Source organism: Pantherophis guttatus, chromosome 2, assembly GCF_059756535.1.
Source record: "Pantherophis guttatus breed Tessera chromosome 2, ASM5975653v1, whole genome shotgun sequence".
Classification (NCBI taxonomy): Eukaryota; Metazoa; Chordata; class Lepidosauria; order Squamata; family Colubridae; genus Pantherophis; species Pantherophis guttatus.
Genome location: NC_142064.1, coordinates 202,947,038 through 202,974,026, shown reverse-complemented (window position 1 = coordinate 202,974,026; position 26,989 = coordinate 202,947,038). Strand labels below are relative to the sequence as shown.

At 38.5% G+C, this 26,989-nt stretch overlaps 1 protein-coding gene across 17 annotated transcripts in view; it reads left to right on the top strand.

The window, feature by feature from the left end:
- The window catches only part of EBF1 (EBF transcription factor 1), a 365,951-nt gene that overhangs the window by 25,602 nt on the left and 313,360 nt on the right, over positions 1 to 26,989 (top strand). For all 17 annotated transcript variants that reach the window (XM_034401475.3, XM_034401464.3, XM_034401454.3 and 14 more), the window contains exon 6: positions 986 to 1,054. In XM_034401475.3, the coding sequence (XP_034257366.1) occupies positions 986 to 1,054 (69 nt within the window). The remainder of the gene's footprint in view (positions 1 to 985; positions 1,055 to 26,989) is intronic.

Sequence of the window (26,989 nt, the reverse complement as noted above, 5' to 3'; positions counted from 1 at the left end):
TTGATTTTACCTAATGGCATAATAGTCCTGGCATTTACTATATTTATCTGAAAGAGAAAAAATAAATACATTTCCCCTTTCCTCAACAACTTACCTTTATGATGGAAGTCAAATTAATTTTAGTTTCACTTCACTAATAGAAAATTAGGCTTTTAAAATATAATTTTAGCAGTGTCTGTGTGTATGTTTAACTGAGCTTTATCTTCCTTTCAAGTAAATATGATAATTTCCCCAGAATAGCAACAGTGGGGCGGGGGGGGGGGGGGAAACAAACAAACCATGCAATCTGACCCTTTTTCAGTATTTGGGGTAGGATGGGGGGAGGGGATATGTTGGAGCAGAATTATATCATGTATGGAACTATATTATGATATGCAACAGTACTGTAAATACAGATCTGCCACTTATGATTACATTGCATTTATTTCATTATTTTCTTTAGTTTAAATAAATATCTCTGGGAACTATTACATTTGCTATGCTTTTTTTAAAGTTGTTGGCTCATAATCTGGGATTCTGGGCATCTTTTTGCTCTTTTCATTCAGAAAGATTTCTGGAATCATGATGTCTGTTCATTTGGAAAACACTGAGATTTTTCAAGATTTTGAAGGGCAAAAAAAATCATTGCACAGAATCTTTTCTTGCTTCCCTGTGGGTGGCTGCTACTACCCTTGTTTGAGGGCACCTTGAACCATCTGCAATGTACTTGGAGGTCATTAGTATCAGCCTAGAAACCTAGCATTATGAACTGTAAAAGTTGTGTTCTCCCTTTTCCCTTTTCTGCGTGTATGTGGCAGTTGTTGTGTGCCAGCTGTGAAAGAAGTCAAACCTAGCAATTAACCCATATGTGACCTACCGTATTCGACTGATTTCCAGGCAGGGAGAGAGCGGTAACTCTAGCCAGCAATACCATCCTTTCTGTATCTGTAATGATGGTTTTTAGAGTGTAATAGCTGCACTAAATCCTCTCCTTCTTGTTCCATAGCCGCTGTTGTGACAAGAAAAGCTGCGGCAACAGAAATGAGACTCCTTCAGATCCGGTGATAATTGACAGGTAAGGGCTGCCGTTCTTTGGTGTAGATTTATTTTGAGAGAGTGTATTTGTCTGTTTGTTCGTTGCACCACGTTATTACTGGAACGTCTGTCCTGTATTGCTAATGGCCGAAGAGCGATGCTTGTCTGTGGGCGTCATTTTGTGGTTTGTTTGGAATTGGCGAGGCTGTGAGGTTTTGATTCTCTGGGAAAGGCCAGATGGGGTGGAACTGGGGGAGGGAGGGCTTGGTGGATGGTTCTGGTGAGAAACTCTGATTCATGTTCATGTGGAGGATATTTTTCTCTGCAACTTTCCGTGCCTTGATTCGCATGCTGTGCCTGGGAAAGCATCGGGAATATAAAATAATAAGTTAGTGATTTATGAAATGTGGTTGGGTGCTTATAAATATTTAACTTTTTACTTTGAAAAATGTTTGAAGCATTATCACTTTTTAGCTACAGTAGTGCTCTTGGATGCAATCCATCTAAATTGTAAGGTTTATTTTATTTGTGCATTAAGAGATGGGCAAACTTAAGATCCCTCCCCCCCCCACCTCAAGTCTCTTTTCCTCTCCCTTCTTCTTTAAGGTCTCCAGCTTGTTCCCTTTGGTTCGAGTGCAGTTTTGATTGTATTGTTAGTTGATTAATTCATTTTATCTGTCTTAATTATTATGGCTTCTAAACCAACCCAAATTACTAATCTGGCATGACTGAATAAATCACTATAGAACAATAAATTCACCGAGTTGGTCTATATAATTTGCACGCAGCAGGCTTGCAAATTAGGCTGGGCTGTCACCAAATAGTCTTTTTTACATTTTAATTATTGAACCTTGTCATACAGAAACATATGATAAACTGTTACAGTGTCACCAATTACTCTGTGAGAGTTAGGTGACCATGCAGAGCTGATACTGAATGCCATCAGCTAAGCAGGCTGCTGGATCAGTTTAGAATCAAATGTCCCTTGTTGTATTATCTACAATTCGATTTAATTCTGCTTTTAAATTATTTTAAATTTTATATTGCATGTATTTTAATTTTGGCTGTTCACCGCCCTGAGTCCTTCGGGAGAAGGGCGGTATACAAATTTAAATAATAAATAAATAAATAAATAAATAAATCTAGATCTACCTTATTGTCACCCTTCAGATGAATTGGGTCTGTCAATTCCAGATTTGTAGCCAGGGCAGTTGGGAATTCTGGGAGCTGTGGTCCAAACATAGCCGGAGAACATAAGGTTAGGGGAAGGCATCAAAGATATTGTAAACTGTGTTCAGTTCATAAACATTTCTTTGTTGAGTTGTACTAGATGTGTACTGAAATGTAGTGAAATTATGTTGTTCTGTGACGAGAAAACATGATGTAAAAGCAATAATTGCCTCTTATGTATAATTCTAAACATGCATATTAGGGAGGAAGCTCCATTTAGCTCAACAGAATTTACTTCCCGTTGTGCTTTTAGTACAGTTTTCTCTCTCTCCTTTAAAAAAAAAACAAAAAACTATATAATTTTGTAGAGTAAGTAAATGTTTTAAGTAAATTCCAACTGACATTACATAATGTATCAATTGCACATTAAGTGTTGAGGAAACTTTTTTTTGGGTACATTGTGGGATTCTGTGTAATCATTCTAGGCTAGATCCAGACTCTGGCATTCCTGTAGTAGCTAAATAATTAAGAAATTATTGGAGAGCTATAAGATATTAAATATGGCACTGTCTGCTGTATTTTTGTATTCAAAAGATCCTTGAAATCCTCTTTCATTTTCCCAGAACATAAACAGACAAAAATAAATTTCTATTGTTGTTTAAACTGAGAAGAAACCATGATAAAATCTCATTTTAAACCATGATTTAAAATCCTTCATTTTATGAAGCTGATAACTATTATTTTCTGCTTCCAGTGCACTGAGAAATGTAGATGAATAGAAGTTTCTTGATTTGTTGTGTTGCAAAGATTGCTTAAATTATATAAGCAAAGCAAACAAGCAAAGCGCTTGTTTTGTGCTTTTTACTAAGAAATGTTTTTATTTTTTTATCCAGACTATCCTTTCTGTCTTCTGTTTTCCTCACAGCTCTTGGTCTGGTGATCCACCATACCATAATTGTACAGACTTTGATCATGCAGTACTTTTAGTTGCTTCATAAAGATTTTTCGTGAAACTAAAAATCTTGCTTATTTTCATTTGTAAGGTTTACTCTTACAAATGTTGCCTTGTCAGCCACTTTGAATATGAACTGGCTAATCTTTGAAAATTCCTGTCTTGGTTTCAAGTGCTGATTTTGATAGAGAAGTTTGATATAACTGTGGTTTGAATAACATGTGATTTTGACCTGTTCCTGTGGGTTGCAGTGGCACAAGAAATTTGACTCAGCCGAGCTGTAATTAGCATTGCCTGTGTTTTTGAAACAGGATTGGGTTACCTGAATTGCATTAGTGTGGCTTCTATTGTTGCCGCTTAGCATCTGTCCCAGTAGGGTACTTAAAACCTTTTTCTTGGCCAGGGATAGTTCAAACATTTACGCAAAAGAAAGTAGGTACTTTGTACAGTTGGTGGCTCTGGTGAGACGAGTGACATTTACTAGTGTAATTTTCCCCTCTTGATTTTTAAAAAACGTAAAGCAATCTGCATGGAACTCACATTTAAAACGGAATACTTCACCAATTGTGTTAACATTAAAAAGCTGTCATGAGCCACAGAACATATGTTGAGTTGCAGTCTGCTGTCACTCCTGCATGCATAAAATTATAAACTATTATGCCAATTGATATGCAAAACCATACTTTGCTTTTTTTGTTTGTTTGTTTGTTTACTGCCAAGTGATCCTTTATAGGATAAAGAAAGAGGGTTTAGAGAGGCTTATGCCTGGCAGAATGTGCAACCTATTTGGCCTGAAGTAACTTTAACACAAAATGGTGACCTTGGCTGTTACATGTAAGCAGGCAGAGGCCATATTGAAATCATGTACCCATTTCTATGTATAGATGATCTTCCTTTATCTACATTTATATAATTTGGTTTGAGGAATGCCTGGTGAACTATTTTTGTGTGTGTGTAAGGACAAACACAGACCACATGTTATATACTACTATAGATTATTTGAAAATTAATGAATAACACCTTTGATGTATAAATATCGGCAATCTCTTACAAATGCTGTGAATATCCAGGATTAAATGCTACTAGAGGATATATTTGTTACTATATCAGATCTCTGGATAGGAGATCTGATATCTTCCAGATATTTTGGACTTCAGCTCCCCAGAGCGTTAATTACCATGACCATCAGCTAGGGACTGGGGCAGCTGTATGCCCTGTGGCCATCCCTAACCATATATGTACTAAACTCACTTCTACTGCTACTTGTAATAGATTCTCTTCTATTGGGTAGTGGATATTTCTATAATACCTTCTTTTGCTGTCATGTAACTCTTACACTAATTTATCACAATATGAGCTATAAGTGTTGTATACTGTATTAAGTGAGAGCTTTCTGAGCCCCTCTCATAACTGTTTCCTGATTAATCTTCTCTGATCTGGTGCCCACCATTGGAACTGCAATGAACATAATTCCCAGTCAACATGGCCATTGGCCACAGCACTTGAGATTGATGAGATCATAATCCCAACATACCTGGAAGGCATCAGATTTTTTGAAGGTTGCAGAAGGCAGGTTGGGAAAGGATTGCATTTAAAGGAGCATGCTAGAATTGTGTCATGGCCAAAGCAGTTCATGGATTGGGAGGGAGGGGGCGGGATGGGAGGCAGAATCTCATAGGTTTGGTATTGAATGCAACTCATACGTTTTTAGAGAGGTGCCTTTTACCACCACAAATTGCAGTCAAAATGACTTAAAACCATGTTGTGTTTTGTAGTGATCTACTTTTGCCACTATATCTGGAAATGTAAAAACTGAATCTAGGATTTCCCCCCCCCCCACCAATTCAGTTAAAAAACACAAACCTGGAAGTTAACAGAAAATGTGTATGTGTGACACTCATTTACACACATAGGGATCCTTTGGTTACATCATGTACAAGTTCCAGCACAAATGCATACATCAACACATCAAAAGTGAAATGTCCAGCGATACATTTTAAAGCTTACTGTATCAAACGTGACCATATATTAATCTCCAAAATGCTAATAATATCAGATAATCCCCTCAATCCCAGTGATCTAGTCCTTTGTGCATTTTCTCCTGCTTGTCTTTTGACAGAAACAATCTGCACTTTGTAGAATATACAACAGCGTGGTAGAATCTGCTTCACAACTATTATTTAAAGGAGTGGTGCTTTTCAGACAACCTCCCCCCCCACACCATTCTATAAAACTGCATGTAATTTCATGAAGATGAGGAAGTGACACATCTTTAGAGGATGCACAATGATGCAAAACAACTTGATATTCAGCCATCTCTATTACAAGGGGCACAGTACATGTTCAACCTAGTAGCAGAAAAAAAAAGAAAGAAAAAAAGAAGAGGAAACTACTTCCTGTTACTATATTCCAAACCGATAGTGCCTCCAATTTGAATTTAAAAGGTTTGCCATAAAATTCCTAGGCAGGGCTGGAATACATTGTATTTTTATTGCTACATTGGATATTCTTATGTCCTAACCTCTTTTCTCCCATATAGTTATTCTAGTTCAATAAATAAAACCTCATTAGACTATTCCCATTTCAATGAGTTTATTAAATTTTACAGGAGCAATTAGCATAAGCTGTGCTAATTTTTCTGGAAGACTAATGAGAGAGCTTCTTAATTAGGTTTGCTTTGTAAAAATCTGAAAACATGATAATGAAAAAAGTCACATAGGGTGCAGTGCAACAGGAAGGAAATGTCTTATTATTTCTTGATTTGTGAAAGATGGTTCTGTATTCTGGCATAGCCTCAAACTTAAGGCAATAAAAAGCCACCACGGTTGACCCCTTTTGAAACAGATATTTGGCCAAATCCCCCCTCCCCCTTTCATGGATGAATTGAGCATGCCCTCGTTCACTTGATTAGGGAACATATAGAAAAGAATTTTCATTTCCAATGTATGTGGCCAGATCACTGTAATATAAATGTATGTCCTGATATGTTCTGTGATCTCTGTTCTGTTTTTGTTTCCAATGCTAGTGGAAACACAACTATCAAACAATAGGAACTACAGTAGACATCTCTACATTAATAGTTGTGTTTACACCAGCATTGGAAACAAAAATCCAGATATATCACTCATGACCCTAAACTTTTAAAGAAAACAGAACAGAAATCACTGATCATCTCAGGCATCTCCAAATGCCAAATGAAAGGGATATGACTGATGCAGCGCTGCTCATAGGTGTGCATACTCATCCCACTATTGTCCTTATCAAATACATCCTGAAAGCTTTTGAGATGCTTCAGACAAACAAACAAACAAAAAAAAGCAGACCTGAGCAGAGGTAATTTGTAGGACAGAAGAAATATTGATGATAAATGCTGCCTCTGCCATTCTTCTTTCAGCTCTTTTAAAAAATGACGGTGTCTTTTTATGCCATTGATATGACTTGCTGAAGGAAAGAAGTCATTTATTTTTAACTCAAAAAATTTGTCTGATGCCAATGTATTAGAAGTAATTTTGGAGCTGTTGTGCACACCGTGGTGACACAGTGGTTAGAATGCAGGATTTCAGTCTAATTCTGCCAACTGCCAGCAGTTCGATTCTGAACAAAAGATTGACTCAGCCTTCCATCCTTCCTAGGTGGGTAAAATGCTAACACTGTAAACCGCTTAGAAAGGCCTGTGAAAGCACTGTGAAGCGGTATATAAAGTCTAAGTGCTATTGCTATGAAGCAGAATGCATTGTTCTTTGAATTTGGCTTGAGGGATAACTCTTTGGCCCATTCAAAGGTATTTATTGAATTCTGGTAGAAGTTGGTTTCTATAATTCCAGTTTTGCCTTTATCTGCCTTTTAGTAAGCCTGAAAATGGAATGTATTTTAAGGACCGATCATGTTAGAGTATACAATTGTCATGGGACAGTTCTTTTCCCTGAGGACAATCAATAATATTAACCCACCCTGAATCGCATGGTCTGCTAAGGATTGAAACTGGCATTAATATGGTGAACCCGGTTATAAGTTAGCTAGGAAAACATACTGGCATATTTTGACATTACCTTGGCCAAGTGATGTGTCCTGACTCTGACGTTTATACATCAATTTACAACTTATAGTCATCAACTTACAACCATTCATATAGCGACCATTCAAAGTTACAACAGTACTGAAATAACCGACTTACAACTGGTCCTTGCACTTACAATCATTTCCATGGTCATGTGATCAAAATTTGGGTGTTTGACAAGTAGAATGTATTTACGATGGTTGCAAAGCTCGGGGTCATGTGATTGCCATTTGTGAGCTTCTCAGCCAACTTCTGACAAGCATGGTCAATGGGAGAAGCTGGATTTGCTTAATGACTGCATGGTTCACTTAACAACCACAATGATTCCCTTACCCATCATGGCAAAAAAGACATAAAATTGGTCTTTGCTTAGCAATGGGAATTCTGGTCTCAATTGTATTCTAAGTTGAAGACTACCTGTATCTGGCTCAGGCTTGTTTTCTGTAGCTAAAATAGTCATACAAGTCAGATCTCCATTTGTCCAATTTTAGTTGGAGCAGAGAGCTTCTTGTGCTGATGTTTTTGCAGATATGAGCACGGCAAGGAACGTAGAGCCCAGCAGGTGGCAATGGAGAAAGGTGTGATGAGGAGAGCAGGTTCAAGACTGAAGTTAGACGATTGTAATTACCTTGGTTCTGCCACTTTATGATAAACAGAAGTCATGTTACAAGATTTTGAACACTTTACCTAAGCTGGAAAAAGTATGTTGTAAAACTGTGATTTGATTCAACTTTTTATTGCGAGTACAAAGTATGCTTGAAGCAACCTCAGCTTCCAGGGCTGCCTCATCAATTGCAGAGATGAAAAATACACAGTGCTTTCCCCTTGTGTGTACCTAAGGATTTTGAAGTGAAGGTGGCAAACTCCAGGGCTAGAACTGTGATGTTCCTAGATCACAGTGCTGCTAGATCACAGTAAAGATTAAGACGACGAAATGAAGGACAAGCTCTGTGCAAAATCAAGCATCTTGTGAATTGTGCACTAGTTTCAATTGAAAAGTTAAGCAGATAGCAATTTTTGTGCAAAAGTTTCCCAAACTGAACTTCTCTAACCTGGTATCCTAGATTTCACCTCCCAAATTGTTCAAATGTGTCTCAAACAAGAATTGTCTGAGTATTAAGAGTTTCTCAGATTTCTTTTTCTCATTGCATCCAGTAATTTACGGTGGAAGTAAAGACAGTTTTTCCCTTCAGCCGTTTGCAACGAAAAGAGAGTTTGAAGAGCGAAAATATCAGACAGAGAGCAGAAAGTTTTTCACTCTGAAGTCCCTTCACACTGAAACTGGGCACCAATGGCCTTTTGAAATTCCCCAACAATGTGTAAGCAGAGAAGTGTGTGAGCACTAACTCTGAATTTCTCAAAAGGAAGAGAAATTCTCCCAACTGTTTATCAAGGACTTGTCTCCCTTAGTGGATATGGTGGAAAAATTTGTCAAAAAAAAAAAAAAAAGCTCACCAGGAGCAGTTTCTTCATAATTTCTTTCCTTGGGATTCAACTGAAGCCAGGGAAGCTGCATTTTTTTTTACGCTCTTGTGAAGAAAAAGGACAAGGATATGCTACTCTCTTATGCAAAATTCTCAGAACTACTTGCCTTACTCAGTAATAGTAACAGAGTTGCAAGGGACTTTGGAGGTCATCTAGTCCAACCCTGCTCACACAGGAGACCTGTACTAGGGATCCGAACTGCCGAACTTGTCTGACTGACAAGCTCAGCATCTGAACCACTGAGCCACCTAGTTAGGCCATTCCAGGAATGTGAATTAAAGGTGACTGTGTGTAGTAATCGTGTCCTTTATTTCAAAGCAAAGGTTTTTTTGAAATATATTCTGTGTTCCATGCTTTCCAGTGCCTTTTTCCCCCAGAGAGACACCCAAAATAATTCGATTGATAGGATCTGAACCTCTCAGGCCATCCATAAAACAGGGCTTTCCTCACAATGCAAGGATTGGCATTTTAAAGGGCTGGGATTTTCTGTTCTGTCTCTTCCTAAAACCCCAGATGCCCTATTTGTAGAGGTTGATTTCTTAATGCTAGCTGCTTCTTTAAAGTAAGCAAAGGGACAGAAAGGACAAAGGCAACTCATAGGGTTTCCTAGATTAACAGACCTAAGGATCTTTTATTCCATTTCATGAATGAGTAAAAACAGATTTAAGGATGGGTAGAAAGATATTTTATAACCCCCTCCCCCGTTTTTATTTGCTGAAGCATTAGGAAGAAAGAGCAGAAAGGAGAAAAACCAGAATTCTTTTTATCTCTGAATGGTAATAAAGGTAAAGATTCCCCTCGCACATATATGCTAGTGGTTCCCGACTCTAGGGGGCGGTGCTCATCTCCGTTTCAAAACCGAAGAGCCAACACTGTCCGAAGATGTCTCCGTGATCATGTGGCCGGCATGACTAAACGCCAAAGGCGCACGGAACGCTGTTACCTTCCCACCAAAGGTGGTCCCTATTTTTCTACTTGCATTTTTTACGTGCTTTCAAACTGCTAGGTTGGCAGAAACTGGAACAAGTAATGGGAGCACACCCCATTACACGGCACTAGGGATTCGAACCACTGAACTGCCAACCTTTCGATCGACAAACTCAGCGTCTTAGCCACTGAGCCACCACATCCCTTCTGAATGGTAATACTGTGGATTAAATCACGTTTCAGGATGGTTCGGCTTTCATGTAAAAATGCAACTGAAGTAAAAATGTACAGTATGTGATATGATTCTTATGATTCTTATGACTTTGTCTACTTTTGTAATTTTGTGTATAATGATAGAAATGGCTTTTTCCTACTGGACAGGGATGGAATTTATTGGTCAGTGTTTGAATATATATTAGATGCCTATCTGTTCCCTGGGAGGATGTTACTACCCCCTCCCAATCCCCAGTTCCTGTGTAGAAGGTGGCAGATTTTTAATGCAACACAGTATTAGAAATGCAACATAAAGGTATTTAATAGAGTTTGGGGGGACTTTACAATGTTTAGAAGATTTGAGATTAAAAAACAATTAAAGAAATGTTTCTCTTTAAAAACACTTATGGCATATCTTAATTTAGTATATTAAAATTTTATGTTCCAAATGAAAATGACATATTCACTACTATTAATCTGTTTTTCGTATGAAATAAAGTGATTAAAATGTGCTATTTCAATACCTTGAAATTATATCCCGGACATTATTAAAATGACCCAGATAGAGACTTTCACAGCACCCACTGAAATGTTGTGAACAGTACTGTTTTTGTCTCAGCTCTTGGAAAGGTGTAGGCAAATGGAGATAAATCTAGCGCAGGCTATTTCTCTGGTTTCCCACCTTTGTTCCGGGGCAAATGAAGGTTTTAGATATAGAGGGTTCATTATTACAGAATTTTAATTGCCTTAATCTGGCAAAACTCCTCATCTAACAAGAATTTATTTTTTTCCAATCTACTTTTGATGGCCCTATTGAATGTCATGCCATGTATGTGTGTGGCAAAGTTTAGAGGAGGAATAACATTATTGTTGGAGGTTGATAATTCTGGAAGCAGCATTACTTCTAAATACAGGTAGTCCTCAATTTATGATCTTAACTGGGACCAGCAGTTCTGTTGCTAAGCGATGTGGTCATGAAGCAAAAAATCATGTCACAGTCTTGACTTATGATGGCAGTTCTGATAATGAATTGCACATGGTCATTAAGCCTGATGTCACATGACTGTGGCTTGCAACCTTCTGCTGCCTTCCCCATTGACTTTGCTTATTGGAAGCTGACAGTGAAGGTCGCAAATGGCGATCCCATGACTGCAGGGCACAGCAGCGGCTGCAACTTTGAGAAGCGGTCATCAGCTTCTTCATTCAGCACCAGTGTAACTTCGAACAGTCACTGGACAATTGGTCGCTAAACAAGAGCTACCTGTAAATTTTTGGAGCTAAAGTGAAGTAGCTGGTGTGTGTGTGTGTGTGTGTGTGTGTGTGTGTGTGTGTGAGAGAGAGAGAGAGAGAGAGAGAGAGAGAGAGAGAGAGAGAGAGAGGGGTGGGTTCTACTTACCTTTACTACCAGTTCGCAGCAGGGCCACACATTCACGCTCTTCTGCACATGCGCAGAAGCGTTTTGATGACATCAGGGTTGGTGGGCGGAGCCTCCTGCCAGTTTTGCTACTGGTTCTATAGAACCAGTGCGAACCGGGGGCAACCCATCACTGGTGTGTGTGTGTGTGTGGGGGCCTTGAAAGAGAAAGAGGGAAGAAACTCTTAAGAAGAGGTTGCATTGACTGAAAGAGATGATCTGACAAATTTTAATCCATTAGAGCCATATGAAACCTTTCCAACATGGCAGCAGTCTCTGACTATATACGGTAAGTGACCTAATGCTGGGAGGGATAACAGTGTATGTATTTATAAATAATATAATAAATATGATAAATATAATATAAATGTAATATAATTAATACAATGTGTAGCTAACATTATATATATATATATATATATATATATATATATATATATATATATATATATATATATATTCTGATATAAATCGTATGTAATGTTATATACGTAAATGTAGTGTTAGCTAACAAGGCCTTAATCAGATCGTGCCTCCTGCCCTGCCGTATGCCTCCCAGCCACCTCCTGCTCGGTGGGGCTTTTGATTCCTTTCAATGCGATTATTTCACATACTCTAATCCAGAATCATTGACATGAATACAAAAGGCTAGTGACATCTAATAGATGCCTCTTAGCTTTGCCTCCCTCTTATTCCTTGCCTTTTCCCCCTTTCCTCTTCTTCCTTTTTTCCCCCCACCTAACAAAAGCTTACAGACACTTGGGCTCTGTCTCTCTGAGCAGCATGGGGGGCTCTTCATGAAATATAAAGGAGGAAAAAGGACTGACGTAGGGCTGATAAGCAAGGGAGCAAAAGACCATAGATTAAAAATAAATGCCACTAAATCCTATCCTGGATCCTCACTTGTTCCTTCAGTGTTTTCTTTAACTCTTCCACTGCTGAAAGGAAACAGAGACTAAGCCAAGGACACACACACACACACACACACACACACACACACACACACACACCCTCTCCCTCCCTCCCTCCCTCCCTCTCTCCCTCTCTCTCTTTCTCTCTTTGTGTGGTTGAAGAAATAAAGATTATTCATCCCTCCCCTCTCTCCTCCAATGACCTGATATTGGGGTTTGGCTAACAGAAATCCAAGCAGCCTTGGGTTGCTGCAGAAAGACTCCAGGCAGCTTGTAAATCAACAGCCTGCTTGGATATCCTAATGTAATGCATTAGACAACGAAAGAGATTAAATGCTTCCCACTTCACCGCAAACAGTTTCTGAAGTGTGGTTAAGATTTATATAAACCATATAAGTATTTGTGTTTGTATAAATGTTGTACACACATATACACCAAATGTTACATATTAAAAATGTATAGGTTATTGCTGAGCCAGTTTGGTCTAGTGGTTAAGGCACCAGGCTAGAAAGCAGAAGATAGTGAGAATGAAGGCATGAAAGGCGGCTGGGTGTTCTGCCCCAGCTATGGGTCCCAAGAAGTGTAGCACACACACACAGCTCCAAAAACTCCGTTTAATACAAACAGACCCCTTTCAAAATGCAGGCTTTAACCACAAATGTCCTTATCAGCCTGCTATGAATTAAGGAGATTAAACAAAGTCCGACAAGGGTTGGCAATCAGCCCAGAAACCAAGTTGTAACAAAAAACTCACTCTCAAAATGCTCTGCGTAGGACCAAACATTGTTTCCAGCAACGTTTGCTATCTGTGTGCGAACTTAAATAGGCTAAGGGAGTGGCCAATTAACCCCAAACCTTACTCTTGAGGAGACCTCCTCCTGAGTAGCCACTCCTGCCTTTTGGCAGCCCTGCGTGCTCGAGCATTGAGAAGAGTCTCCTCCACTTCACTTTCTTCACTTGAAGGAGCCTCTGGAGGTTCTGAAGGCCCTGGCTGAGTCTCTACCTCTGGCACCACATCCTCTTCAGCCTCCTTGCTGTGCAACTCGAGCGCTGGCTGCACAGGCTGCTGGTGTGACACTACATCAGCCTCCTCGTCGTCGGGATCAGCCACAATCTGCACAGGCTGCTGGCGGGCCACAACACTGGGTGACTTTGGACCACTTGCTCTCTCAGCTGAAGTCAACTTCAATCTGGGTCTCTGTGGTTTTAGTATAACATTTTAATCAGTGCACCTCAATTCTCCCAATTGTTGGAGAAGCAGCATCAGTATTTTCAATTATCAGCCCATTGAAGCACTTGGAGGGCCATAGTTCCTTCCAGTATATTTCTAACAGGGTCTGGATTTCACCCCGTCTTTCATCCTCATCTGTTTAACCAGTTTACACCCTTTCGTGGTCATAGATAGCAACAGAAGCTCTTGAGTGCTATACCAGTAACTGTAAAACCAATGTCAGTTACACAAATTGTTTATCTCAAATTGATACTTTCAAGATATGTGGAGGAAAGCAGTACACAGGGACCTCATGGATGAAGTGCATAGATTATCATACAAAATGATCAGATGGATTGATAGTTTTAATTCAAAGGTCTAAAACTAATTTGTTAAAATACAATCCCAGCCATTATTTCAATAACTTGTCTACATGCTTCTATTTACTGGGCCATTGATTCAACAAACAAAGATACAATGGAATTAAGTTTACATTAATGTGGGATACAGTGAGAATTCTATTTAATAATTTGCTCTTGAGCCTTTCAGAGTCTTTAGAAACTCTTGGTTGATCTCCCCTAAATCCTAACCAGTGGGCCACTATTGTAATTCATCTGATGACACCATTTTATTAAAAGTTATTTGGAATGCAGTGGCTTCATACATGTTTTAAATAGAATCTGGGAAATTACTCATCCTCACAATATTCCATATATCAAAATTCCGCACAGCTTTGAATCTGGATAAAAGGAATCTTAGCCTCTAAAGTTGGATGTCTTAAATAATCTAGGATGAAATGGGCAATTTTTGAAGGGCTGAGATTCTGTTGAGGAAACTCACATATGGCCTGGGTATTCTCCTTTCCAGTCATCTGCAGTCTTGGGAAAGCCAGATTTTAGCAACCTGGAAGATTCATGTCACTGCGCTCAAAATGTGTAGGATTTTGGTATTCCCAATTCTTTCATGATTTTAGTTGCTTTAAAAAAAATAATTTAAATTTTCATTTAATTTGTGAGGCTGGGCCTGTTCTTTTGGGAAGCAATGAATATGAAGTGCTTGAGCATGCAGCATTATAAAGATCTGTTCCAAAAATGCATTTCACAGTTTAAAAAAAGAAAGGTGACAGGCTTAAAATGATTAACAGGACAGGTTTCCTTGGATTATAGCCATAAATCTCAATGTAGTCTCTATCCCTGGCCATTTCTGTGGCCATTTTGAAAAACTCTTCAAATATTGCCACAATTTGATTTTCTTCTTGAGTGTAGAGGAAGAATTCCCTCCCCCTCGCCCAATGCTTTAGAATGGATTCTAAAGTGTCAGGAGCTGTTGTTAAAAAAGTTATTAACATAGTTGTTAATAAGGTAGCGCAGCCTGTCAAATCATGATATCAGGATTCTCCCCCTTCCCCTTTTATGTTTGCATCAGATCTCATTTGGAAACCTAATGATTTTGAAATAGCACCTGCATTTAAACAAAAATTGCCTTTCATTTTCAAAAAAGACACACTCCTGAGGCAAGCACTAGCTTTCTCTGTGATCTCTATGAAATTAACCTTTTAGTTAGACTCTTTTGGCATTGGTTTCCTAGCATATCCATTGGCTGACATCCCAGATGTTAAGTCTTTCTAAGTGGATGTTAAAGAACATTTTACCTGGCTCAACTTTAATAGAAGAATGACAACAACAAGCAATATATAATCACTGCATATAGTTCTTTCCAAGAGGTGGATTACTGTAATTCATTTCAGCGTTAACATGGATTTGTCTTTGTACCTGTGTTTTCATAGCCTAATATTTTTAGTTGGTTAAGACGTATACTCAGGACGTATGGACACGTTCAGAGAAATATGCATTCTTGTGGCTCAGTCTGTTGATCGGGAAGGCCAAATGAATTTTATATAAAATTATTCTTCAACTTTTATTTTACAAATTGCATTTCTGGCATTAACATGATCTTTCTTAGCTGAGACTGTGTTCGTTTTATTTAATAGAGGGTACATCTCTGATTTTTCTATGTGCTAGAAATCTGTTGCCAATTCATTTTAAATGTTTCTTGTATTTCATTTCTTGAAATATATGGCCCCAAGATACTTGGAGTTAAATTTCTTAAGCTTTTGTAGTTTCCTTTAGTTAGTATACTGTTCCCCAATTGTTTCCATCCCATGTAGGTGGGATCTCCCCACCTAAATGAAGCAAATTGAAGGATATAAAGGTCACGATCTCTGACCTCTGTTTGTGACATGCTCTTTCAAAATAACCTCTAGAATGAGAAGCCTAGAGTTCTTTTAATGTGTAAGTATATAGATGGTGCTTGTTTATCGATGAAGTTGCATAGGTTGGATGGCAGGAATGAATGGATGAAATGAATGAATGACCCTGTGTATTCTGTGGTCCCTCAATTAATGGACCATTATTATCGCTGGGTGTGTGTGCATGTTTCCAGAGAGAGAGGGGGGGAGGGAGGGAGGGAGGAAAGGAGGGAGGGGGCAAAGAGTTGTCTATTTTTTTTCACATACTAGCCAATTCTCAGGCCTGAGATGGGATTAGTAGTGGGGGGAGGAGGAGGGAGTATTTAGATAGGGCCCTTTTGCCTTTGGCCCTTTGGTCATTTGCAGGTTTTTTTCAGCACCAAATGCTATAGTGATCCCACTGTTTTGCCTTGATCACATGATGATGGCCTTATCTCACCTCCAGCTAAAAACTGAAAGAGTTTTGTGTCCATCTATGAGTTTTGAAAAAAGAACTACTTTTCCCATTTTACCCATTACAGAACCAAAGCCAAATTCATTAATGACTTCATCAGCCGGTCAACATTTTCAAATATTCTTTTTCCCTATATTTCATTAACTACCAATTTCTTAAAACAGGATATCACGATTCATGCAAGATGTAAGATCAACACAAGTTGTGTATTGAGTTGTGCTGGGGGTCCATAATGGTGGAAGCCTCTCAAACAGAAATTATATAATATGTATATTTGGCAATAAGGAAAGCTATCCTATTATGAAAAAGTCAGGTGACAAACATTTCTTTCAGAAAATCCAGATCTCTGATGCTTGGATTTTTGGAGAATTATTATTTTGCCTAAACAGAGAATTTCCTGAAAGGCTGAAACCTGAGAAACTGAAACCATAATTCTAAAGTGCTTTTTTCTGGGTGTTTTTCATCAGGATCTATTTATTTTTCTAAGTAGAAACATGTCTTTTGATAGAATCTATTTGAAGAAATCAAAATGTGTTGAGCTAACAGTTGAATCCTGATGCAGCCAGCCTTACAATCTCAGGTGAGTGTCTATAGATCTGTCAGTACGAGTGGCACTTTCAAATTTTTCCAAATTCTATGGACAAGCCTATCAATATAGTTTGTAGATAGTGGTGTTGTTTGTACATTGCAGCTTTAATTGAGGCAAGCTCTGCCCCTTTCATTTTTACCACGTGAAAAGATTCAGGAAACATTATTCCAGCCATTCTTCTGCCAACAGAAAAGCACAATCAATTTACTTAAGTTCAGTGGCCAAAATGAAAGGCCACAAGCATTGCCTTCCTCTTCTCCACAATCTTCAGAGGAAATAGGAAACCTCAAATTGGCTGGAAGCTCCTTAATGCATTTTCAGTAAGACGACTCCCTGGCCATGTAGTATCAGCTTCTCATTCCCACTTAGACTGAGGTAGGTGACCTGTTAGGCTCAGTGAGTTCATCTGATTTTGAATCCATGACACTGATACTGATATGTTAGCTGCTGAAGAGGGGTAGCATATTTGCAAAATGGCTGCTTGAGGGGCGTGGGCAGTTACAAAGCACTTATTTACCAGAAGGAAAACTGAGAACATTGTGTTGCTTGACACTTACTTTATTTCTCTGAGATGCTTTCTCATTAACCTGTTCTTCCAGGTTAACATTGCTTTCTTTCCTGACTTGGTAGGCAATCAGAACACAGCACTGGTTTCCAGCCACCCAATATACCTGCTTTGGAACATCTTAGCTTCCTCCAGAGTATAAAGTTGTCCTGCTTATCTGTATATCTTAGTTGCTGAATTGGGATTGGATTATTGCCATGCTTTGGATGAGGGTCTTTCTTTGAAGATGATTTGAAATGGCAACTGAGCCAAAATGGGATAGCCAGACTGGAAGCTGGGAGAAAGTTGTCACTGCAGAATTATACCCATCTTGAATTGCTGCACTGGCTACCAGTTGACTTCAAGGTTCAGATGCCACCCATCTGCTGAAAAGGTAGTGCCAATGAGATAATACCAGGGATAATGCCTTGCAAGGATCTCTGCATGTCCAGTGTGAACTTCAGGGAAGACTTCTAAGGATTCTGTCCCTACCTGAAATGAAGGAGGTTGGGACCAGAAGGCAGGCCGCCTTGAAAGTGATTGATTATATGCCATCAAGTCTTAGAGCCCTCATAGATACATGTTCTCCATGATTTTGATAATATTATGATGATTGGGGAAAAGAGGTCCCTCCTGTGGGGTGCCACAGAGTTTCATGCTCTTTCTTCTCCTTTTAAACATCTACAATACACGAGATTTCTGGGTAAGTTCATCCATTACTGTGGGGTGAAGTATGATCAAGTAAATGCTAATGGTACCTAATTATATATCTCTACCCATGGAAAATTAAGGGATCTTCTAAATATCCCAGTGTCTGGTTGCTGTGAAGGTCTGTATGAGGAACAATGGCTTCAGTTGAACTCTGATAAGACTGAGTGGCTTTAAAATTTGGGGCCTATTGATTCTGAGACTATGCTATCTTTGGTGCTGGATGGGATTGCATTGCCCCAGAAATCCTAGTCCCTAGGATTTCCCTAATCTGGAAATCCTCCTAGACTCATGATTCTTGCTCCCTGAGCAGATGCCAATCATGGCTAGCAGGGCCTTTCCACAGCTATGGCTTGTGCACCAGTTATGCCTGTTTCTGGATGGGTAAGCATTGCCTATAGTCACTTATGTCCTAGTCACCTCCAGATAAGATTACTGCAATGCGCTCTTATAAGTTAAGGAATGACCTTAAGACATTATTTTGGCAGTAAATGAACCATAAAATCTGTATTATTTGTTTTTGATTTGTTGGGTGGATTATTGTATTTTTTGAGATACTTTGTTCTTTGTTCAGGAGTTTGTTCTTGAACAGGTTGAATCGGTTGTTGCTATTTCTTGTCCAAAGGACCTGCCTGGTGAAAGGTAGGAACTGTACACTGCCCAGAGTTGATCAAATTGGGACAGCTTGTAGTACCACTTTATAATGCCTTGGTAAGACCACACATGAAATACTACATCCAGTTTTGGTCTCCATGATTTAAAAAAGATGTTAGGACACTAGAAAGACTTCAGAGAAGAGCAACAAAGATGATTAGGAGAGTGCTGGCTAAAACATATGAAGAACGGTTGCAGGAACTGGGAATGTCTAGTTTAATGAAAAGAAGGACTAGGGGAGACATGATAGCAGTGTTCCAATATCTAAGGCACTGCCACAAAGAAGAGGGGATCAACGTATTCTCCAAAGGACATGAAGGCAGAATATGAAGCAATTGATGGAAACTAATCAAGGAGAGATCCAACCTAGAGCTAAGGAGAAATTTCCTGACAGTTAGAACAATTAATCAGAGGAAAAACTTGCCTCCAGAAGTTGTGGGCACTCCAACACTGGAGGTTTTTAAGATGAGATTGGATAACTATTTGAAATTGTATAGAATTTCCTGCCTGGGCAGGGGGTTGGACTAGAAGACCTCCAAGGTCCCTTCAACTCTGTTATTCTGTAAATGTTGTAAAGAAAAACAACCTTTGTCTGCCTACCCTTGTCATCTGCTTGCTTCACTGATAGCAATAGAAGAGCCTGGTCATAAGGTTTTGGACAAGACCTTTTCATTCCAATGGAAATTTATAAGGGGAAACCCTGCATCCCTCCTGCCTCCCCCAATAATTTTATTTTAAATTATAGTAACTTATTCCCAGAAAAAGAATGTAGTAAGGAGTAAAAGACAAAATAACTGTGCATTGCCTTCAGCTCTCGAGCTGGGGGGAAAATATCCCTGACAAACAGTAGCTATTTTCATCATTTTCAACTCAAGCATCCAAAAAAAATAAGTCACGATGAAAGCAAAATGTACCAAAATATACAGTGCATACGTGACTGGTTGGCCATTTAGATATTCATGAACACAGATGGACATCCAGATGCACTTGTATACATGCAGACTAACACATACATGCTCACACACCCACACAGAACAAAATCCTAGTTCTGAAATGCTGTGTCAGTGAGATCCTTAAGATCATTTAGTTCACATCATTCCCAAGTATTATTTCTAAAACCCGGGCATTTAAGGTTCACAGTTCTACGAAGATAAACATTGGTAAGATCGTTTGTATTTGATCCAATTAGCTTTTAAATATTATGCAACTGGATTCCCCCTCCCTCTTCCATTTTATAGGGAAATAAATTCTCCCGATTTCAATTAGATTTCCTGCCCAGTAAGGATATGTACGATTGCAGTCTTAATTATATTTCACTAGGATATTTTCTACTGTTAGCATTTTTAAACCCACATAGGCAATATATTAAAGGTTTTCTTCCTCTCCCCTTTCAGTATTGTTCCAGGAAATTTAAGGAAATCTTCCCATCCCCTGATAGCACCATAGTTATAGGTCATTATTTTGTCAAGTGCCATCCAAGAAGCCATTGTTTTCCAGAATGAGAAGTTTCCCCTGGTTTTCTGCTACTTGTCCTCCAGGGAGGTGTTATTTGCATGTCCTGCTGCCTTCCTTTATCAAGGGGTTAATGAATTGTCCCTTGCTCCAGGCAATCCCATCATGTGCCTGGTTGACTCTGAAAGCTAGGCTTGCTGGAGCCTAGGGGCATCTTTTCCCAGCCATCTCTGAGGTGGCCACCTGGGCAGATGAGATCCAGCACAGCTTGTCCCGAGGACAGAAAACGTAATCGGTTGCTGCCGCTTCTTGTCCAAAGGACCTGTCTGGTGAAAGGTAGGAACTGTATGGGGAGTTAATCAAAGCTGGGAGCCATCTTACTAGCTTCAGGAAATGGAGTACCTCCAAGGGGTGGGGGGAGAGAATGTATCCCTCCCCCCTTTTGTATTCAAGAGAAGGTGTCATTCATGAGGCCATTGTGCTGAACTAATCAGGTTAATTGTGGAGTCCTGAATAGTCCTCATTTAGCTGATCTCTCTTTCCTGTTACAGACCGATAGGGTAGCGAGAGATTACATGTATTTTGCATTTTTTGTATGGCTTGCTGACTCAAGAATAGAGAATTTAATTTGATTAATATGCAAACTTTGATGCATACACAGGCAACATAATATTTTATGTGAGATAGAACTGGCCCCACTGGATTGTGGGACTGATATTAGATCATAAAATACGGTCATATTATGATTTTATAGAAAGATGCACAGATTATTGGTACTAATTATTAGCAATAGTTGTTTGAAACATATTTAGATCTAGTGGGTTATATCAGATTATAAATATATATGCTAATCAGAAGCTGCCCTTTAGCTTGAAAGATTTTATAACTCTCAACAAACTCATACTCTAATTTGCAGTGATAAAGACCACATACAATAAACGATTTTGGCTGTTTTGTTTTGTTCTGCAAATATTCTTAACTCTACAATTTCGGTTTATTGATTATACTAAAGTCAATAAACTACACTACTACTTGACATTTTTTATTACCATGGGCTTGGAAATCATGATACTCCCCTTTATATGTGGATTATAACAAATAGAGAGGGTTATGTCCTTGCTTAGCTAGACCTATAAACTAGATTCATACATTTTACCAAGCCAAAGTATTATGGAATTGAGATGGTTAATAAATTTTACAAATAATCAAATCAATCAACCAACCAACCTCCCGCCACTGCCGCTACCGGTTCGCCCGATTTGGGGCGAACCAGTAGCAACCCACCACTGGTGTCATGTAAATCAGTCATTTGTGAAATAAGGTTTAAGATTTAGTAAATTATACAAATCCAATCCTTCAACAAGCAGGCTAAAGCAAGAAATGATTTAGGTGTCCATTCAGAGCACAGGGCACATTGGATTAAAATCTCACAAAACCATTTATGTGAAATGTTACAAAATGTTGCAAAAAAGGAAGTTTATGGGCCTTTCCTACACAAAACCAACAACTGCTAATTAACATAAAAGTGGATCTGCTAATGGGCATCAGCTCCAAGGATCAGGATGAATGCTTTCCCAAATTCCTGGCTCATTTGGAAAATGAAAAGAAAAAGAGTGATTGAAATGCTCAAGTCTGTCGAAAAAGCACAAGTTTTAAATACAGTAATTCGAGTGTGAGGAAAATGAACTCTGCACATGCTCAAAGACATTCCTTGTGTGCCTTTGAATGCTGTCCTTTGATGTGGGAAACCTGGGTTCAGTTTTCTAGTCTGCGGTGAGGCCTCCTTGGATGTTTGGGGGCAGATTAAATCACCACCTCTTGTCCAAACTCTTCATGCCTCTTTGCTGGGAGGCAAATGTCATTCTTGATGGTCCTCTGCGAATGATTGGGAAACAAAGAGGAAATTCGGTCCTTCCCTTTGTTCAGTTTAGAAATAGGAGGCAAACTCAAGGTCACTAATAGCTGGATATGTGAGACATGATCTTAAACTGAGCAGCAATGGGGACATTATTTCAGTTCTCATATGATGAAACTCTGTTTTTCCCTCTGTTTGGATTTTATATTATGGTCATTTAAAAACTCAAACAGATACACATAAGCCATTCTCTGTCTCCTTCCTCTTTTTCCTTTTCCTTCTCTCTTGCACACTTATAATTATCTTTCCAGATACAACTCCAGGCTGAAGGTGTTCCTTAGTCCTTCTCACCCTGCAGGCTCAAATATTTCCCTGAAGAACCTTGTTCAACATAAGGACAGCAAGCCTGGAGCCTTGGCCCTCATTGCTCTCCTACTAGCTTTTTCCCCCCCAGAGATTTTGCTTGGTATTCATTACATCCATCAGAGTAAAAGTAAAAAGATGAGTTCTAAAAAGAAATAAGAAAACAAAACATATCCAACCTTCAAATATTGGGAAAGCCAGTGGGAACCCCCTCCCCCTTTATTTCCCCCCCCTATTATTTTAAACATCCCTTTCTCACCACCTTATACCTTTGGAAGATCCAGGGGAAAAAGAGAACTATATATCCCCAGTCAAATCTCCCCCTGATTATCTCTGAATGCATACAGAAGTAATTTTATTTAAAGTGCTCATTCATAGGAAAACTAGTTGAATAAAAAAAAATACATTCTCCTAATTCTTGTTAAGGGAGGATGCTTTACACATAAAGCCTAAAAACTCAGGTCTACTCTAGTCATTAACTAAAATCTCAAATAAGCATTGTTTGGTTTGCCACACTTCAGAGTACAATGCCAGTAATGATTGTCAGTCTAATAAATGTATGTTGTTAATGCTGCCACTGCCAGACTCCACTTCCAGACCAAGACTATTTCAACTTTGTTGAAGCTATTCTTTTAACTCCCCTCATCCCCGTCTCCTGCTTTCCTGGCACTGTAGATCCTATACTTGTATTGAAATATGCTGTACGAATCCTGATCTCCTCCAACGTGTAGATGGGAGGTGGTGCAGGTAAGCAGCTGAAATGGGATAATACTGTAAGCAGAAAGAGAAAAGGATGATCTTTCTGTTTATCCCCGAAAATAGGAGGCAAAGGAACTTCCAGATTAGTTAATGTAGCTGTCACTTCTTACTCACTGATATGGGTGTCAAGTTTAATTTGAAATTAGGCTTCTACCTTTAGTTAGGAATTATGTTAAGCAGAATATGATTTTTTTTTTTAAAAAGGCAGAGACAAAAAAATCTACAGAAAACCCTGGGGATGTGTAGAAGCATATGCTGATTTTGGTATGAGGATTTCAGATTCTGGATCAATTGCTGTGTTTTGATAAAATTATTCTATTTGGAGGACAAAGGACTTTCCTAATTATATTTTCTCAGTTTAAACAAGTAAACAGAAATGGTTGGGTTTTTGAACTAATCTACACATGAGTGTTTAAAGTTAATTTCTTTAAACTTCAGATATATAGGAGAAAGGGATGTTGGAAAAAGAGACCTGCCATGCAGTGAAATTTATAAGAACAAAATGATAGATTGCTCAGGTTTGCACAACTAATTTGAAACACACACACACTCACTTATACTTACACAGATACCCACTGATGCTTGGAATATAACACTCATCTGACACCATTAATAATCTGTTCAAGTACTTTTTAAACAAGATTGAAACAATTTAGCACTGTACATATTCAGATCATTATCTGACCTGAATATTCTGACACAAAAGCCTTTCTGAGAATTACACATTGAAACAAATAATTTTAAATTCTTATTAATACGATTTGACAACTCTTGGAAAAAAGTGATGAATTTATGTAATGTTTCCAGTTGTTATGCTCCATATTATCTGTATGGTTTTTTGATAGCTGTATTTTTCTTTCTTTCTTTCCTACAAAAAGCTGGTATATTTCTAGTTATTCGAATTTGGACAGAATTTTACTTCCTGTTTCAAAGGTCAAGGCAAGCTGACCTCAACAGCAGTGCTGAGACTGCTGAATTATTCATATCATTGACTTTGTGTCAGCTTCCACATTTGTGCAGAGGGATGTTTTATTCATTTATCTCATTTAGGGTCCTTCTCTGCACCTGTTTCTAGCATTAAGTACCCTGTAATTTGCATTTGATGCTAATTTAGTTTCATATCAGCCTGGTCCCCCCTTGTTAATTTAATTTTCGAAGGCCCTTTTCATTATACTAGAAATGTTTCCCTCTTTAAAGCAAACATCTATACAAGTAATTGTATAAACTGCCTTTTAAATAATATCTTTTAGAAGATTCCATCGCTTAATTCCTTAATTCCTATAATTAGCCATGGTTTGATTAATGTTTCAAAGGGTTAAATTAAAATGCAAAGTTACTTGAAGGCACACTTGAATAATTTTATCTGCACTCTGTAACAGTTTCTGCATTACTGCCTTTTATTCCACTTGTGGTTTTGAAAATTATATGTGTTAACACTTCCTAATTTCCTTTATTTAGTATTTTTTTTCACAATGAGAAACAGCTAAATGAGAATCCTGCTGGTCTATCAAATGGTTAAGATTCCTTCCTTGTCCTCTTGTTTTTCCTAATAGATTTGAGACTATGAAAGAGGCACAGTACAGAGGAAATCCTAATCTAGAAAACAGCCCCTCTCTCTGGCTTTGTATTCCTTATTATATAGCAGTTTAAATATTCTCAATAACAATGTCTCACAAAGATAACTAGATTGCATTACTGTGGCCTGTCAGGCAATATGTTGGGGCATAGTTACCCACATATATTATTCTATTTTTCAAGCTTTGAGTGTAGGGTATTTCTTTTCAGTCTGTTAGTAACAATTAATGTAGGATATTTCTTTAAAAATACAAAAGGTTTTTTGTTTTTGTTTTTGCTTTCTAAGTACCTTGTAAGGATTTTTAAAAACCCATTTGTTCCATTATAGCTCTAAGAAAATGCAAACCTAATCTAGGAAAGCAGAATAATTTTGTCCTTTCGATAGTTAAACCAAAGCACACCAAAGCCAACAATATTATTGCAACAGTGAACTAACAATCTATTATGTTAATTTCACTGGAAGGTCATTTTTCACTGGTGGGTTTTTGAGCCACTGCTCCTAAAACTAATTGCCACAGAGAATCTCTTCTTTCATATTACACACTCATTTCAGCTCTCTCCCATTAGACAAATAGTAATCTTGAAAGTGCTGGAAAAAGAGCAGTATGAGGAAAAGAGGGAGGGAGGTTACAGGGAGAGCTACCCACAGAATATGGTCAAAACAGTCAAAGTGTTGGCCATGATGATGTGATCAAAGCTCTATTTTTTTTATGTGCAATGAGATGTACATAAAAAATGTAGCTTTAATCCCACCATTGTGGCTGCCATCCTGATTGTTTTGACCACGCCTTGGAGACATTCTGGATTATATGAAATGTATTTTGCATGAAAAAATACATTGTACATGTGGACTTTATGAACAGAATGGTCCTTCCATTTATATTTAAAAAATACAAATCGATAGCATTTTGCTTTATCTTTTCTGATCCTTTCATTCTTTCTTAAAGGTAAAGGTAAAGGTTCCCTTCGCACATATGTGCTAGTTGTTCCCGACTCTAGGGGCAGTGCTCATCTCCGTTTCAAAGCTGAAGAGCCAGCGCTATCCAAAGACATCTCCGTGGTCATGTGGCCGGCACTACTAAACGCCAAAGGCACACAGAACACTGTTACCTTCCCACCAAAGGTGGTCCCTATGTTTCTACTTGCATATTTTTTACATGCTTTCTAACTGCTAGGTTGGCAGAAGCTGGGACAAGTAATAGGAGCTCACCCCGTTATTCAGCACTAGGGATTCGAACCGCTGAACTGCCAACCTTTTGATTGACAAGTTCAGCGTCTTAGCCACTGAGCCACCATGTTCTTTCTTTCTTATCTCTTTCTTATTCTTTCTTATCTCTGCCTAAAACCTTAGGAAAAGGAGAAATAATATAACATTGACAGTAGATGACCAACACTACTTGCTTACTAGAGTGGTGGTGCTGTGCATTGTGAACTGTGGCGTGACAGAGTTGTTTCCTTGCTAGTGACTCACAGTGTCTTATAGGGGCACTCATCCTCCTGTATGGTAGTAGAAAGTCTGTCTTCATTACTGCTCCAACAATGTTTGGAAGAAAGCCTAGAGTGCTATAAAACACTGGTGGAGGACATGGCTTGAAACTGTTTAGCTTTTTCTTTCCCTCTTTTTCTTTTATTCATTCCAACTCCCATTGTTTGGATCATTTCTGGTTAAATTGTTGAACTGTTCTTTTTTCAACTGGCAATGCCTAACCCTAACCCTTGGTCTTCTGTTGAAAAGAAAAAGAAAAGAAAAAAAAAAGTGTTACGATTCTCATCCAGTATCTCTTCCATTCCTATCCAAAAGCCTTGAAAGAGTAGACCTCTTCCAGGTCCATCCTGAATTTATTAACAACAGCCTCATGACCCTGTTTCAATCTGGGTTTTCTGGAAGACATTTGTTGGCATTTGTTGTCTTACCAAAAATCTGCTGGAGGTCAAGATAAATCAATGCCGATGCTGTTAGAGCTATGTGCCATGTTTGATTCCATCCAGTGTTATGATTCCTTTTTAATTACTTGGTATTCTTTTCTTCAAGGGACCTTTCTGTGTCCCTTCATTACTTCTATCAGTTTTATATATGCTAGTGACCCTTTTATTTGAATGACAGTGTGCGCCCTTGGTGTAGTTCCCGTTTGGATGTATTCCTATCATCTCAAACTAGACAAGACAGATAGGTTATATTCCATCCTGATTCCCCTATCCTTTTTTTGTTTTGCTCCCTGTTTGGGGGCTGCTAAAACCTCCTTAGTGGCTAGGAAGTTACAAATCTAAATAATTGGAGAACTTTTTTTCTAAAGTCCTTCATTAATAAAGCAGCAAAAATTTGGAAATTTTGTTTAAGGAATGTTTATAGGATCTATCCATTGTTTATCACAGCGGTGTCAAAGCAGCTGGTTCATGCCATGATTGTCTCACATTTGGATTATTGTAGCAATTTG